Source organism: Esox lucius, chromosome 20 (assembly GCF_011004845.1).
Source record: "Esox lucius isolate fEsoLuc1 chromosome 20, fEsoLuc1.pri, whole genome shotgun sequence".
Classification (NCBI taxonomy): domain Eukaryota; kingdom Metazoa; phylum Chordata; class Actinopteri; order Esociformes; family Esocidae; genus Esox; species Esox lucius.
In genome coordinates, this window is record NC_047588.1 from 6,750,906 (window position 1) to 6,768,700 (window position 17,795).

Sequence of the window (17,795 nt, forward strand, 5' to 3'; positions counted from 1 at the left end):
TTACACAAATGAAAAGCTACACCCTAACTTGGGGAAGGAAAGAGACAGGTGAGACACGGTAAACGAGAGGTAAGGTGATGGACTTGAGAGAAATAGCAGATATTGTCCAGGATGATAAGTGGAACCTGAAGGGACCGTTAGGTCTCGACAATACAATGACCTTGTTTGGTAGGAATTGCTTTTTTAGATTTGTGGAAAAGGGCTTTATACAGTTGTGCTCATAAGTTTTGCATACCCTGGCAGAAATTGTGAAATGTTGGCATTGATTTTGAAAATATGACTGATCATGCAAAGAAAACTGTCTTTTATTTAAGGATAGTGATCATATGAAGCCATTTATTATCACATAGTTGTTTGGCTACTTTTTAAATCATAATGATAACAGAAATCACCCAAATGGCCCTGATCAAAAGTTTACATACCCTTGAATGTTTGGCCTTATTACAGACACACAAGGTGACACACACAGGTGAAAATAACAATTAAAGGTGCATTTCCCACACCTGTGGCTTTTTAAATTGCAATTAGTGTCTGTGTATAAATAATCAATGAGTTGGTTAGCTCTCACGTGGATGCACTGAGCAGGCTAGATACTGAGCCATGGAGAGCAGAAAAGAACTGTCAAAAGACCTGAATAACCAGGTAATGGAACTTTATAAAGATGTAAAATTATATAAAAAGATATCCAAAGCCTTGCAAATGCCAATCAGTATTGTTCAATCACTTATTAAGAAGTGGAAAATTCGGGAATCTCTTGATATCAAGCCAAGATCAGATAGACCAAGAAAGATTTCAGCCAAAACTGACAGAAGAATTGTTCGGGATGCAAAGAAAACCCACAGGTAACCTGAGGAGAAATACAGGCTGCTCTGGAAAAAGACAATGTAGTTGTTTCAAGGAGCACAATATAATGATACTTGAACAAAAATGAGCTGCATGGTTGAGTTGCCAGAAAGAAGCCTTTACTGCGCCAATGCCATAAAAAAGTCTGGTAACAATATGCCCGACAACACCTTGACACACCTCATAGCTTCTGGCACACTGTAATTTGGGGTAACGAGACCAAAATAGAGCTTTATGGTCACAACCGTAAGTGCTATGTTTGGTGAGGGTTCAACAAGGCCTATAGTGAACAGAATACCATCCCCACTGTGTAGCATGGTGGTGGCTCACTGATGTTTTGGGGGTGTGAGCTCTAAAGGAACAGGGAATCTAGTGAAAATTGATGACAAGATGAATGCAGCATGTTATCAGAAAATACAGGCAGACAATTTGCATTCTTCTGCATGAAAGCTGAGCATGGGACACTCTTGGACTTTCCAGCACGACAATGGTCCTAAGCTAGGGGTGTAACAGCACACATATCCGTATTGTACAGTTCGGTACAGGACGTTCGGTTCGGTACACGTTGTGAAAAGGAAAAGGAAAGAAAAAGGTGCAGTGATCTCTTAATTTTTCCGGAGCTGTATATTACCAATTCTCAAAGGGTATGCAAACCTTCGAGCACAACGTGTATATTACCAATTCTCAGAGGGTTAGCAAACCTTTGAGAAAATAAACATTTCTTCTTTGCTATGAAAGTGTCAGTTTTCTTTGATTGATGTTACTTTTACCGCTGCTGGCCTTTTTATCCTAACAATATGGCACAACATTTCAGCTATCAACTTAGCTAGAAAGAAAACCAAATGTCTGTGTGTATGTAGAGCAACACCACTTGTTTTGCAATGCGCTGATAGAGTTTGAGCCAACGCTCTGGCCACCCAACCAAGCAATGTGCTCATGATATACATAGTTGAATGTCCAATCAGAGAGAGTCAGGGAGAATCTGGATGGATTCATTGGAGTGGATTTGTGTTTTTTTAGGATTAACACATTTTGGGAGGTATTTTCTGATCCGGCTTTTTGGCTAATGTCTATCCGCCACAGTGGCGTGTAGATTTGGCAATTCTAAGCGCCAAAGCAAAAAATTACCCTCATTTGGTGGGTAGTGGGTGTCAGTTTCCTACCCTGCTTGCCAAAAGAGACATCCCAAATGGAGTATCTCTACTTATATACAGTATCTATCTATTGTGATGAACATTTCAATGTTGATCACAGTCGATATCACAGTGGAGTTCTTTGTCTTAATTCAAGAAAGTAAAGAGCCAAAGTTGTGTTTTTCTGCATTTAAATTCATAATTTGCATCATAATGGCTATAAAGTATTAGATAATGTTTAATCATTTATTAAACTTAAATCCTTTCAAACTGATTATAATACTACATTTTCTCTCTCTTGTGGGGCGTGCTGCAACAGATGACTTCAGTATTTCTGGAGTGCTAGATGCTAGGCCTTGCAGAGATTGCCTGGTTTTAGAGTTTTTTTTATTTGACTGGTACACAGAGCAGGCCTTTGCTGACATGGAACTGAAACTCCAGCCCCTCATGTCATATCTGAACAGCCTTCATGAGTTCAGACTTGCAGTGTTGATATTTTGCAGTCCAGGCCCCGTACATAGGCAGGCTGACAACACGTGGTCTTCAGACTGTAGGCCTACATGATACAAAATAAAGAGGCTAGCAAGGTACTGCTTTGTCAGCAGTCTTGTGTAGCCCTGTTGTTTTAACTTTCAACTGGCTTGAATTTGATTTGAAAATACATTTGTGGATTCAAATAATGTATTGCAAATGTTTGTTTCACTATACAAACTGGTCAGAAATACCCACAAAGGCAGTTGACATGAGAAAGGTTTGATCCTCTCATCTATCATCTCATATATATAAGGCTCATCGGTATGGTTTAGGGTAAACGTTTATATTGGGATTAGGCTAGAGATTTTCTTGGGGGAGTTTAGGCTAGGGAAAACATGATTTAGAATGGGAATAAATGTTGAGGTCCCCACAACAATAGTAGAACGTAAATGTGTGTGAGCGTGTGTGCGCACGCGTGGGTGTGTACCTTCTGTGCGGCTGTGCTCGTTTGTGTATGTCGCTTCTCAGTGGACATGAGAAATGTGTCCCCACTTCAGTGTGCAATAGCTACAGTACTAAGATGCCCTCCTGCCAACCCTCCCCCCTCCCCCAACACCACCTGCATAATAACCTCCTCTATCTTCCCTGCCAGCGCCCATGTCCAAACCAAACCCCGACAGATCAACATCTCGGCATGCAGATCGTGTCACCGGATAAATTATGCGCGGCATGTCAGGTTCATACGTGGGCTCGGGCTTGCTGTCCGTGACATGTGTCAGGGAGGCCCCTGCGTCTCCCTCCGCACACGCTAATGACGTGACTCTGGGTAGCCGCCCTCCACCCTCCCGCCTGCCCTCTCATCCACCCTTCATCCCGTCCCCCTCCTGCCCGCCCCTCCACCCGCATCAGCCCACGTTAGACGATGTGTCACTTCTGGGGTTGGGGGGGGGGGCGCTGTTTCGGGGAGGGATAAAGACGGACGACAACTGTCTGGTCCACTATCGGCTAGGTGTTAGCGATGGCTGAGGAAGTCCACATATACAACATGACACATCGGGCCCTCTTTTTATCAATTCAGCCCAGCCTTTCTCTCACACAAACACACACTCCACCATGTCTTCCTGCTCAAGAGGGCTGTATTTTTTATTAATGCTCTGTCTCTCTCTCTCTTTTTTTTTCTTTGTATGCAAATCCTGTCTGACTTGTCTGAATTATGTGTGTCTGTCCGCGCGCCACTTTTATTCGGAGTGACTGAGGACTGAACACACGGTGATTGCCTCCACTGGGCCTAGTCTGAGTCTTGCATAAGTAATTGAGATGTCAGTATGCGTTCTCATATTCCCACAACAAAACTGTAGGAGAACATGCATTGTTGAAGGTCATTTGAATAATTCCTTAATGGAAGGGAGGCTGTTGTTTTCGGAATGCATGAAAAAGCAAATGTCAATGATCAAAATCAACCAGCATCATATCTCAATGATACAGAGGCGATGGCAGGAGCCCTACTCTATTCGCGATGCAGTGACGTGAGCGAATGGATAAGTGTCTCTGTGCATATCAAACAAAATACCAAGAGCAATGTTTTCTCAAGAGTCTTTTTGTAACACAAATTGGTTTTGAGTCATTTTTTACGTTGACCTCTTTGATAGAAAATAGGAAGCGACAGGGACATGATGCAGCTCATATTCAGAGATCTCTCAAGAGGTCAATAACTAAACCCTACACACACTACAGACAATGGGAAATGCATCATTAAAAATGTACATGTTTTATACATGTCTTGTCCAAAAATATGTGCCCAGGCACCAATATTAAGGTGATCTTCTACAATTATTATCATCCCCTAAAATTTCTCTCCGATATTTAACTAAATCTTAAAGCAAAAATTATAGTATAAAAAAGGAACACCTCTGTTATTCTTGTTTTGCAATTGTATGTTTAGTATTTCAAAGATAAAACATTTATTAAAGAAAAATATACAAAATATATCAAATGTCCCTTCTTCCCTGTGGGAGAAATCCACCTCTAGTTGACAACGAATGGAGAGATTTTAGCGGAGAGCGAGGGTGTTTTCTAAATAAAATAAAAATCCCCCCTCATCCCCGAGATGGAGAATCATTTCATCTCGGGCGTTTTGTCTGGGAATGTGATGGATGAACGGGCTGGGTGATACACACCTGCAGTCCCCATCCGCGCAGACTGAGAGATGGTAAGAAAAGACACGACGTACAGAGATTATGTCAAACATCTGTTCTAGCTGCATGTGTCAGCCCCATCATTCTGTAAAGACAACTCTGTCACATCTCCCTCCTACATCCATGTAACCTCGCTTTGATGAAAAGCCCCCCAGTTGCCCATCTAAAACAACTGCACTGCTCTCAACACTAATGTGGCATTTTTCAAGGGCGCCTCAGTGGAAACCTGCAGATATTAATTTCATCCAGCCGAAACATCAGTGTAGATTCAACCTGATGGAGTGAGTCAGGTTACAACACCGTGAAACACTTGGGAGATTGTTCAGGGTGAATCAATGGACGGATACTGAAGAATGATCACCGAAGCAGGGACTGTGACCTCTGCGTGGCGAACGGAACCGGACAGAGGAGTTTAACCAAATGAATTTCAAAATATATAATCGAACATCAGAATTTATCCTGTCGAGCAGATTATTTGCGTGGTGTGCTGTTTCTGAATTGAAGCAGTGGAAAATATCAGACAGAAAGAATTCAAAGGGGAATTGAGGAAACAAAGTGACATTGTTTAGCCAGGTTATATACTCAAACTTCCAAATGCAACACTGGCAAGATCGCAGCATAATGCATCCCCCAGAAAAACAAATTGTCCCGTGTTGGTTTTAGATGTGCCACAAAGCTTTCTTTGTGTTGGTTATATTGTGTTGATAGTCTATCAGGCATTGTTTGTTTGGCATTTGTGCATTTTTACTGGGGCATTAAAGAGCATGTTGGAGCGTGCCGAGTTCAAGGCTGTAGGGACTCGATGCTGGGATTCACTACTGTTGCTTGTGTTTGTTTCAGGAGTTATTCTGATAACACATTACAGACATTTGACCCAAAAAACCCTTGCCGGAACATGGAACTGTCTGTTCACAATGTTCAAAATACAAACCCGGAGCTTAGTTCTATAATACACATTGAATGGGTTTAATGCTCCTGTGAGGGGTCAGATAAGGTCACACAGGAAACACTTTTATTTTACTCCAGAAATCAGAGATCATAGGTCTGATCTCATACTGCACACAATTAGGAGGCATTTTCACTGCAGGCTGAAGTAGCTAGAATGGGGAGAGCTCGTTCTTCACTCATATTTTGTTTGAGGACAGACCGAACTGAAATAAATTCCAGGTAAAATGTTGATGTTCCATTCCTCCCCTCTCTGCACCTTCCTCCTGCTCGTGTTCATAATGGTCTGATTCCTAGGAGGAAGCCGCAGTTGCTAATACAGAACCTTGAGGAAATCCCTACGAATCCTCAGGGCGCACGTTTCTGCACGCCCCAAAACACACAAAAGCTATGCAAATCTGCCCAGCCTGCGTTTATCTACCCTCGGTTTCCGTTTGCACTGCAGGAACCAGCATTGTGTCCTGCGCTGCGATTATCGCATGTCATTTACATAGAATATGCACAGAAAACAGTGGGCTGATCTCTAACAAAGCAGGGAGAGAGTCTATCTGCTCCACAGACATCCATCTGACTGCAGAGCGAATATTACAGGTTTAGCTGTTGGGATATTAAAGCCGACAAACCTCAGAACCCCCCACTCCCCCTTTTTTCTTATTTCTCGTGCGCATTGAACACGATATCCTCAAAGTGTTTCTTGTTTATCTGCTCTGTTTGTTTTATAACCAAACTCCCGATACCCCTCCTGGGGAGACCGTGCTCTCATTCTGGTTAATCTTCACCTAACGTGTTCTTCTTTGTCAATGAATCCATGTAGACTAAGGTGCAGCTGTATCAAAAAGGTGTGTCATTGGCACAAATACTGTACTTATTAATGTGCCTCGGTGTGTGTTGGCGGGTGCTTTCAACAGCGATAGGCAGAGCAGTCTACACACGAACAGCAATAGTACACACGAATGGGAGCCTTAGTAGAGCTGATGTGCCCATCGGCTGGTACAAAGTGTTAAATCCATGACTTGAGGCTCTATTCAATGTGTACAGACGAAGCATTGAGACTGTAAAGGTATAGGAATGGAGTCAACAGCATTTACCCAATAACGCATGAACACTGCCTTCGAAAAGTCCACCATATGGACTGAATAGAACTCTAAAGTATGATAGGTCATAGGTCATGATAGATCAGGGGTTTTCAAACCTCTCCTCGGGGACCACCAGTCATTCCTTATTCTTTTCCAGAGCTAGCATATCTGACAAAATTTGTCAACTTTCTACAACTAGTTGATTCGGTGGATCAGATGAGCTACAACAAAAACGTGAAATGTCTGCTTCTCTCCTGAGGAAAGGTTCAAGAAGTGCCGTGATTGTCAAGATCTTGTTGATGCATTTTGTCTACAGCAGGGTAGACCAACCCTGTTCCTCACAGCTATCATCCCATTGTGTCTCCCTACAACCTTAATTTGGCACACCTGTTTTCTAATAATTGGCTGGATGAAACAGATAAATCAGGTTAGTCACAACTTGGTAAAAACATCAGGACAGTTGTTCTCCACACAGTGTTTGGCAGCCCCGGCCTAGGGGAACAAATCTTTAGACAGTTTAATCACAGTATAGGTCAAACAAAGGTCACTGGATACTATGATTCACATTTTTGTCCCGTCTATTCCAGTTTGTACAGAGTTTATCTGAACAGTTTCAAGAAAAAACTAAAATTTCAGTGTTCATCAGTGTTAAAAAAATCTAAAAATAATTGTATTATTCAACAAGCTGTTCCATCAGTGGTCGGGATCAAATGGAACAGACACCCATCTGACTAAACTTTCCAGGAAGACAGGCATAAGCACATTCATTCCCGTCATGAAGGCAACACTGATGCTTTCAGTTCAAACACTCCAAAGGTCAGTCACAAGCCTAGCATGGGGCTCACAGCACAATAACCACCCCTTACGGCTTATCATTATCATCATTCTTATATGACGACACAGTCCCTGGTGTAACAAAAAATAAATTCAAAACTTTTGGTTACATCAATAAAAACATAACCTCATTTTATTTTGTGGAGTATTAATCATATAAAGGTTGCCCCTAAATTGTTTGCCCCTTATATCACCTTGCAAACACAGAATGTTGTGCAAGGTGAGCATTTGAAGTGTTTCATCTGAGCATCAGTAAGAGTTTATTTTCTTCAATAGGAAAGAGAAACAGGAGCGCTAGGAACTATGGAAGGTAGCCCCAGTTTGTCAAACGTGTGTCCGTGCAAATAACACACAACCACAAGTACATGACTGTTAACAAGAACTGCTTTGAGATTTATTTTACAATTGAGAAAAAAAATTAAACAAACTAATTGGTGCTAGAAAGATTTTTTTTACAATATCATTGATAAAACATTGAAATGTATAGTCATTGTGCATCGCTTAATTATTTTTCACACTGTATCATGCATCAAATTGGATGCAAATATAATTAAAACCATTTCTGTAAATCAAGCCAAATAAGCTAAATTTGTATTTCTTAAAAAAGGACATGTGGCTCTAACAGTATATATCTATGTACATCATTTGTTTTCTTTTTTATTATTTTTGTATATAAAATGATGATATAAAAGTTAAAGAATGCACACACCTTTAAGTACAAAGAATGTTAAGCTGTTGCAAATGGCAAGATGTCTTATGGAGTTTGACATTTCACTGCGAGTCATTTACATGTAACGGACTGTTTTTTTTAAATGGTTGAATTTTGAAGCGGCAACATTTAAAAAGAGAAACTTGTAACAAACCATACAATTGGAAAATTACTATAACTGATACTTCACATCAAGGAAAAAATATATATTTGACCAAACTTGCATACTGTACGGCCATTCATTTTCACTGATTGATTTGTAACCGGAAGCAGCATTTCAATTACTCCGAATGTTTACATGGTCTGTTTCTTTTGAATACACTGACAGATTTCTGAGCAGGCCATTCTTTATCAACGATGCTGCAGTTCGACAAAAACTGAGAGATAAAAAAAAATATTGATCTTTAAAATGTAACTAATTTAGACAAATGTAGAATATCTTAAAACATGTTTTCTTTACAAATAAAATGTTTAATGTCTATAAGGTGCTACTTCAGTCTTTCAAGGGGGTCTTCCATCTTTTGGTGTATACAATAAATTTTCACCTTCATATCAAGTATTGTACAGTTTTATTTATCCCCTACTTAATTTTTCAGTCACCACTTTAGTCACCATTGAAACAGTAGTCGTTTTTTTTGTCATGAAAAGATTAAAAACTTGTGTTTAACCTTGGTTCACTAAAATACATGCACAGATCAGACAAATAGCATATAAATACATTACAAAATAAGTGTTAAAAAAGCTTGGCAAAATAAAAACAAAAACCAAAGTAAAATTAATGTGAAAAGACATGGTCCAGTCAGGCAGTATCACAACAAAAAAAATAAGACTGATTTCTGGCGGCTCAGTTTGGCCCAGTGCAGAAACTGTTAACAATGTTATTTTAGTGCAATGAAATTCTGGTCAGTTACACAGCCGTCTTTCTGTCTGTTCATTTGTCTCTTTCTGCAGCTCCAGACCCTTTCACTACTTCTCCAGCTTCTCGAGAGCAGTGACGTATACCAGATGATCCTCTGGTGACTTGCCATGGGTTTTGCTGAGGTGAAGTTTGACAGCATGCTTGCTGACGAATGTTCGATTGCAAAGCCTGCACTGATAAACTGAGCCAGTGTCGTCCTCTGGCGCGGTCAGGGATGCCAGGGTGCTGCCAAAAGTCATTTTGTCTGTGATCACCTTGGAGGCAGCCTGCTGCTCCCGTAGGTGCTCATTGGACAGCTTGGACAAGTCCTTTAAGCTGAAGCCCAGGTGAGACTCCAGGTGACCAATGTAGGTGGAGGCAGTCCTGAACTGGGAAGCACAATCTCCACAGAGGAACACAGGCTGGCATGAGTCCATGTTCTTCAAGAACTTGGTCCCGCCAGTCCTTCGGAGCTGGTACTTGACGTTGGCCAGCCAGTGAGAGATGGTGGTCATGGAGAGGCCCGTGAACTTGCAGATGTGAACCCTCTCTTGAGGGCCGAGGTCTGTCATGGCATAGCGACCCTCCGGGGTCTCCCGCAAGCTGGAGCAGAACTGAGCCTGGAGGATGAGAAGGTGCTGAGGGTTCCAATTAGACTGCCGACCTTTCCTCTTCTGGACTGGTGATAAATCTTCCAGAGCATCCTCAAATGCGCTTCCATCTGCGTCTGACTTCTCTGAGATGGAAGACGGGGTGGAGGACTTGGGCGTCAGCCTCCCTGTAAGGTTCTTTACCATGTCTGATATGTCCATCAAAGCATTCTCTCTCAAGGGAGAAGAAACATCTGACAGAGTTAGGCTCGACATGATGGGTTTGTGACCATTAACGCCGCTGTGGCTGTTTAAGACAGTGCTGCAGCTGCTGCCATTGGTGTTAGTGTTTTTGGACTTCCTAAGGTCAATAGGCTGGTCGTTGCTCTCATACTGGTAGTAGCGGTTGATGGGCTCCGCTTGCTTGGCCTGAGTCTGGTTGAAGGCCGGTTTCTCCATCCTGCTGTTACTAATCTTATAGAGCATGGCCAGCGGGTCGCCCGTCGGGCTGACGGGCTTGGAGGCCTTGCCCAGGTGGGTGTTCATGATTGACTGAAGTGCGCTAAGCGGGTTGATGAAAGGCCTCTCGGGTGAGTGATCGGTGATGATGCCCAGGCTGTTGGTGCCATTTGTGAGGGGTGACTTGCGGGCCTCTGGGCTGTTCTTTGAATGGCTGTTGTGGTTATCTACCAACCGCTCCTTGGGCTCCTTCTTGCAGACCGTCTCCAACTCCACACCTCCGGGGCTGCTGTTCCGAACCAGGGCCTTCCCAATGGTGAGGTCGTTGGGTGCCGAGTGGTGGTCCCTCGTCTCTTTCAGTACAGGAGAGGGGGACTTGACCAGGGACGCTGACCTGTGGCGGTCCAAGCTCACCATCTTCTCTTCTTTCTCCTTCTTCACCACAGCAGCTGCTTTCCCTGTGACCTTCTCCACCAGCTCTTCCATGGCAGTGACGTTGCTCCTGAGAGAAAGAGGAGAAGTGGGGCTCCTGGGCGAGTGCATCACTGAGCCTGGGTCCTGGCTCACCAGGCTGCGGATACCGCTGTTGAACACCGGCTGGATCTGCACGCTCTGGACTGAGGAGTGCATTGCAGAGGACGAGGACTTCATGTGGCCCTGGAGCTGATAGGCGGCGTGGATGCTGGGGTAGCCACCGCCCCACTGAGGCGTGCCCGTCTGAGCCTTGCTGATGGCACTGGAGACCGTGTTCTCCAGAGACTTGAGGATGTCCAAGCCTCCTTTAGGAGCCTCCTCCAGGTCCTCCTCTCTCAGGTACTTGTACGATCCAGTGTCCACCTCGGTCTTCTCGTCTGGTTCTTCCTTCTCCTCTTTGATCTTCTTTATTCCGGGCTCGCTCGCCTCCATCCTCTCATCCTCTGGTTCTCTCTTTTCATCAGAACTAGTAGAGAGTGCTGGGGAGACAGGTTGAGACTTGAGGCTGGGGACAGGCAACCTTGTGGTGGTGGGTGGTAAAGGGATGGACTGAATCTTCTCCTCCACCACTGGGTCAAAGACCAGCTGCTTGCCTTTCTTTGAGGCAGAGTTGGTGACCTTAAGGAAGTGGCCTGTGACCATCATATGGGCGGTGAGCTGTTGCAGTGTATCGTGGGAGCTCCCGCATTCCATGCACTTCAGGATCTGGGCCTTGCGAGCCTCAAACTGCCATGTGTAACTGGCACCATTCTGATAGCCATAACGATTGTTGGGTGTGACGTAGGGGTTCGATGTGGACTTGGGGTCTTTCCCTGCATCCCCCTGGGACACATGGCTACCACTACCACCGTGGACTGAGTCTGGCGAGCACGGGGACAACAGGGCATCCTGAAGGGCTCGTTTTTTGGCAGAGGGCAAAAGTTTAGTGGCCAGGGCCGGCACCGGTTCTTTCAGAGGCACTTTCTGGTAATGCTTGGTCTTGATCATGTGGACGCTCAGGTCCTGCAGAGACTCAAAGGAGTGGCCGCAGTACATGCATTTAAGCACCTTCTGAGCATCCTCCTTGCCTTCCATCTCCATTAGGGAGCGCTTGCGGGGCTTGGACCAACGCTTGCCCCGCTCCTCCTCCTTCTCCTTGTTGTCATCGCGGTAGTGACCGGACTCATTCATGTGGACCGTGAGCCCCACTAGCGTGTCATAGGCACCACTGCAGTCTTTGCAGCGGAACTTGCTGGCGCCGGTGAACACGGAGCCGTAGAGTTTGTTGTTCTGGCGGTAGAGCTGCACCGTGCTGAACAGGCTAGGCTCAGGCAGCAGTTGGTAAGGGGTATGCTGGAGGGTCTTAGCCAGGGCCGCCTGGTGCCAATCATACGCAACAGCCCCACCGTTACTAGAGCCACCACTGGCCCCACCGCTGGCGCCCCCACCGCCACTGTTGCTACCAATAGATGTTGCCGTGTTGCTGTTTGAGCTGCCACCGCTCGTGTGGTGGTTAAAGGTGGTGGTACTGCTTCTGCCGTTATGGTGATGGTTGCTAGCATTGCCGTTCTCACTGGGGTTGTTGTTGTTGTTGTTGTGTGTGGGGGGGTTGGGGGCGGTGGGGAGGGCGCCAGCGGCAGCCGGCTTGGCTTTCATGATGTCCATTGCAATGCTGGACCAGGAAGCATCTGAGATCAGGTTTGCATAGACAGCTTTCATCTGAGCCAGGCTGTCCCTTAAGGAAAGGCCATTGTTCGGAACGGCAGGGAGGGGGGCTTCCTCCCTCTCCTGGCCGTCCCTGGAGGAGGTGCTCTTGAAGTCCGTGAGCCGGTCGCTGGCATCACTGAGTGGGGAGCCATAGCCAGCATCAGGGTTGGTGCCGTTGCTGAGTGGAGAGTCGCGGTAACCAGGCGCTTGGCCCCCGTCCTCTTCCTCGTTGCAAAGGAACTCAGTATCCTCCCCGTTCAGTGACAGCCCGTCATCCTGCAGGTGTTCCTCATCCACCGCTCCTGCCTTAAACTCATCCTCCGATGCGTAAGCTGAGAGGGGGAGATAAAAAGGAGGTCAGCAAAGCAAAATAAAAGATTTACAGCACACTAAGAGGACCACTGGCAAAACAATGGGATGAATACTCTGTGGCAGGGAATACAGGCTTTTATCTGCGTGTGTCTCTCAGTGTCAGTGGTTAAAATAATATCCTAGAGAAAAGCTCACAAAAAATATGCCAGACAGTTGCCCTTCTTAACTCCCTTTTCCACTGCCTCGTGTTCCCCAGGATATCGCTAACTGCTTGGCCTTGTCAACCAGGTGCTGGACTCTCCTCTGCTTCTCCCCCTTGTGTTATCTCATACACAGTTCCTCTCACATACAGGGAACTTCACTTTATTTAGTCATTCACATGGTGAGCTTACGCAAGCCATCATCAGGGAGGCAAACAAAACATTCATCCTGGGACATGGCAGCATCTCCTTTACCCACACTCATGTGCTGAAGGTCACTCTCACAGAGTTAATGAATATTATTGTATAAAACATACCAGAGAGTAATAAAGCTATCAAGTAATTCCTGACACTACAAAGTAAACTAGGGAAGTGTCTTAGCGGTTTTTGACAGGAAATGGACACAGATCATTTAATGGTGTCAGGGCTCTTTGTTGGACCAAGTGTTGAAAAGGCAAACACAATGAACATCAAGAAAAAATATTGATCAGCTATGGAGGCCAGAATCCTTCATTTCACTTTGAGCACCAGTGTGCCTAAGTAAAACTAAACGGATGCACCATTGAGCCCAAGGTGTTTGATATTCATTTTTCTTGACACGATGCACAAAAAGAATTATAACATAAAACAAGAGACAGGAATTTGTTTGAATTGAATGCAAGGGATATAAAAGTGGAGACGAAATGGAAAGCCAATGTAACAGGTCCACTGGAAGGGAGAAAGACTACAGGCGTGTTTTGTGGGTGAGGCTGGAGGCAGAGGAGATTTAAGGTGGGGGGGGGTGGCTCCTCCGTTCTCCCCATCTCCTTCCACGATGAGATGTGTCTCCTAGATGCCAGTATCAGTCTTTCCTGATGAAACAGATGCGCTGTCGGCTTCCAACAGCACGCTAACCTGTCACTTCATAATCTAAGTGGACATAATACCTGATATATGTACGGCGGCGCCATTTACTGCTGCCTGAGAGGAGATGGGAGGGGTAAAAAGGCGAGCAGATGCACATAGAAGTGTGTGCTATTTAAATATGTTCTCGTACGTGTTCGTTTTTAACCCTGTACGGTCAGGAAAAGCCCTTACGTTGTCTATAGGTTTGTCTGTGACTGATACGCCCAAGCCACATGCAGTATTCTCCTCATTCTCATCATTCTTCCCATTCCTGACAGGATTTGGAAATGAGAGCAGCACAGGAGAACCTGGCTGTGTTTCAATCCCACTGACAGACAGAAGCTGAGACAGTTCCTGAAACTCAGAAAATCCCCCAACACAGCAGATTAGTATTATATACTGTACAAACTCTACTATACCACGTTTCCCTGATATTATCATGCCAGCATCCCCCTCACTGATGACCAACTTGTGATTGAAAATAAAGATGGGAAAATGGCTATTCAGTCCTCGCAAGCCTCTGATCTGTTCCAGTGAGCCCGTGTGAATTACCCATGTGAATCACTATGTCCACATCACTGGTGCCAAAAACCAAACACTGCATTCTGGCAGCCACACAAATCTCCGGAATGAAAGGAGGAATGAAAAGGAGGAAAAATATCCCTGAGTGAATGACAAAACACAGGCCGCATTGGGGGGGGGGGGGGGCATGGTGAACGATGGGATGCGAGTGAGCCCTTTGACGATAGCTGTCAATCAATGCCTATCCTCTCATGTTGTCATGGAAACAACAAAGAGTGAAATCAAAAGCCTTCAGACAAAAGATAGACAGGAAAACATCTGTAAAACCGAGGTTGGGGAGTGGAAGCTTCAGAAAACAAGAGTACTGGATCTCATGATGAAATCTAGATTAGGAAGATTAGGCCTAGGTTGAGAATTATGAAACATAATGTATAGATTTTTTCTGACATGATTCATTTATAAGCGGATGAAAGCAGCAAAAGGAAATGAAAATAAAACAGCATTTTGGCCATTCATGAAACCAGATCGAACGTGACAACTCGGAATCCTCCTCAATAACTATAACAGAGTCATATATAAGTAAGGATGGCATAGAGGGAGAGGTTTGGCATGCCGTCTACAGGTGGATGAGTTTGCCGGGGGACTTAATGGCTGCAAGCAGGGCCATCTGCATGGACGTTAAAGCCCCAGTCACTTCCGCTCCGAGATGATGTGTCGACAAAGGGACCTTTGACGGCCGAGGCCTAGCTGTCACAAACGGCCGAGGTCAAGCCACCAGCCAGGCTGGGCCACCTGATCCTGACAACAATGAACATCACCACCAACACCACAGAACATCAATTTTCTCTAGTTACACTAAACAGATTGGATAATCCATCTATACATTCTTGACAAACGTACGCATGATTCATAAGGAACATCAACTAATAAGCTTTTTTTCCCTCCAGGTTAGGGGGTTTCCAGATTTGTTGGAGAGTAGACAGACAGAGAGAGAGACAAATTGGGGTGAGACAGTGATATGATGAATGAGTTTGTACAGTCACCATAATGTTAGGGCTGGAGGTAACACCCCATCCATATGTCATTTGAAGAAGATTTGGGAAATTATAGCAAATGTAATGTAATCATATGAATAGCAGAGTTCTTATAAGAGAGTAGAGTCAGAGTCATATTATTTATGCTCAAAGTTTGGCATCTCAGCCCAGCCTTTCGTTGGTGCGCTTTTCCCCTCTTTGCCCGAAAGCCTGCTGTTAAATCAATAAAACTATCCGTCAGGCCGGCCGGTGGCTCCCCATTTGGCTGTTGTCAAAACCCAAACAAACCAGATAAGAAAGGCAGAAAAGCGATGAAACGAGAGGGAAGGAGGGGGAGAAAGACAGAGAGAGATAGAGGCGGAAAGAGATATAGAGTCGGTATAGAGTCAGTAACTCCACCATCTGTTCCCGACTCGCTTCTATTTACACACATTTCTCCGTTGATCTGAGGTGATTTTTGGGAAGAGGAGTGCAATCACGGCAGTCATTTGCGCTGCTAATGTCCAATCCCGGTCCCCTTCACTCATGTCAGTTAGGCTGGTGGTGGAGCGTACCAGGGAGGGGGGAGGCGTACAGGGAACCCGGCAGGAGGAACGGGAGCAGGAGGAGGGCGAGGGTCCGTTTACCCTGGGCTCTAATGGGAAACTAGCAGTGGAATTTTGTCCGCTACATTCTGTTTGTCACCCCCGCTACTCCATTAAGGCCCTCTCAGGCCTGATGGCTTTGGACAGGGGCTGATCAAAAAGCCATCGCTTGACCTGCGCCGCCTTGGCAGCCCGTCACGAGCCGACTCGTGCCGGCGACAATGCGAGAGAGAGGGACGAGATTGAGAAGAGGAGGTGGTGGTGGTGGTGGGGGGGGGGGGGTGTATGATGGCACTTCGGACCGGGACAAGTGAGGGGGTCGGAGGAGGGGGTTGTAAATAAAACGACATTATTATTTCGCCTGTCTCGTCATGTAGAAAAGCCAATTATGCTAATGTCCGCTGCCAGGCCCACCGTGTCAGAGAGAGACAGGGAGCCAACAGAGAGCATGCTGGGACGCGGGCTCCTCTGGAGCGGCTAACGTATGAGAGAGCAGGGGCATGGCTATCTGGCCGTCCGGCACAGCCCTTTCTCGTTCCTCTCCTCCCTGCCCTGACGGGAAGCACAGACACACTACATCAGGCTGACATCTGCGCCTGTCTCCCACCTCCCTCCCCTGCGCCTCCCTCCCCTGCACCTCCCTATCACTCCCATTCACTCAGTTCAGAAACACCAGTTAAGGATAGTTAGTTGTACAGGACTGTGTAGGGTGGAATAAAAACCTGTCTGTAGAGTTGGTTTCAAGATGTTTTCACCGCTGAAGGGAACGTCTCTGTTTTGAATACGGGGAAAGTAAAAGACACAGGAAGAACGATCCATTTTCTCTGACACCTTCTTTGCAACCAGACATGTTCTGTAGTACTAACATTTAGGCCGGAGATGTTAGCGATATATACTGTAAGTTCTCCTAAAATAAATCCACCGCCGCCACCTCCGCTCTCTACCTCCTCCTCCCCTAACCTCCCTCCCGCGCTTCTCTCTCTCTCTCTCCCGTTTTTTTCCTCTGCATCGGGTCCAACCACCCACGCCAGCCCCTCCCGAGCGGAAGAATGGAGCATATGGCCGAGTACCTACAGAGCCTTAAATAGCTGCTGCGCCATTCCAGCTCATCGTACCGATTTATCCACACCCGTTTGAGAAAACGTCCGTCCAGAGGTGAATGAGGCAGTTGCCACATATATCATTTATGTAGGCAGATTAAATGCATTTCTGTGTGTGTGTGTCTGTGTTGACAATGTAGGCACAACTTGTAAGGCCTTGACCTAGTAAACTATCATATTTCCGTTATACTTGAAGGGTGAACGATGTACAGGAGAACGTTACACAAACGTAAACTATTACTCTTTGACAATGCTCCTGACATTCAAATGTGGGAAACCCACAGACAGGACTGCTGTGGCATTGTAACAGTGTGAAGAAAATGACTTCCTTACAGACAACTCAACGACATCAGGTCAAGTTGGCTCTGACCTGTTGTGGCTCGGATTCAAAAGGTCAAAGTCCACAGGCCAGGTAGTCGAATGAACGACATTGAAAGAGGGGAACAAGGAGAGGTAGTGTGTGATATGAAAGAGGTGCGTGTGTGTGTCAGGGTGTGTTCTTGGCTTGTTTCTTCGAACTGATCTTTGAGTTGTATATTAATAGACTAGGCTCTATAAATATACCTGAAGAACCTCTCACACTCCTTTCTCACACACATTTCTGTTTCACATAACCACGCACCCCGCACCCCCCAGAATAAACACACACACACACGCGCACACACGTGCACATGCGCGCACACACACACACACAGGCGTGTGGAACCAAGCGAGTGTTTGAGCTGAGTGAATGCACAGCTGGGTTTAGCATGCCGCGAAGATCAATATGGTGGACCAGTGCCAATCGATCGCAATTCATCAGGCTTTTTTGTATTTTCTCTCTCTCTCACCCACTCACACTT

The 17,795-nt window shown here is 45.5% G+C and overlaps 1 protein-coding gene across 2 annotated transcripts in view; it reads right to left on the reverse strand.

Annotated features, from left to right (window-relative positions):
• Positions 1–8,761: 8,761 nt before the first annotated feature.
• LOC105019316 (teashirt homolog 1) overlaps positions 8,762–17,795 on the reverse strand; it is a 30,925-nt gene continuing 21,891 nt past the window's right edge. For both annotated transcript variants that reach the window (XM_010885391.4, XM_010885390.5), the window contains exon 3: positions 8,762–12,648. In XM_010885391.4, coding sequence (XP_010883693.2) covers positions 9,176–12,648 — 3,473 coding nt within the window. In that variant the 3' untranslated portion in view covers positions 8,762–9,175. The remainder of the gene's footprint in view (positions 12,649–17,795) is intronic.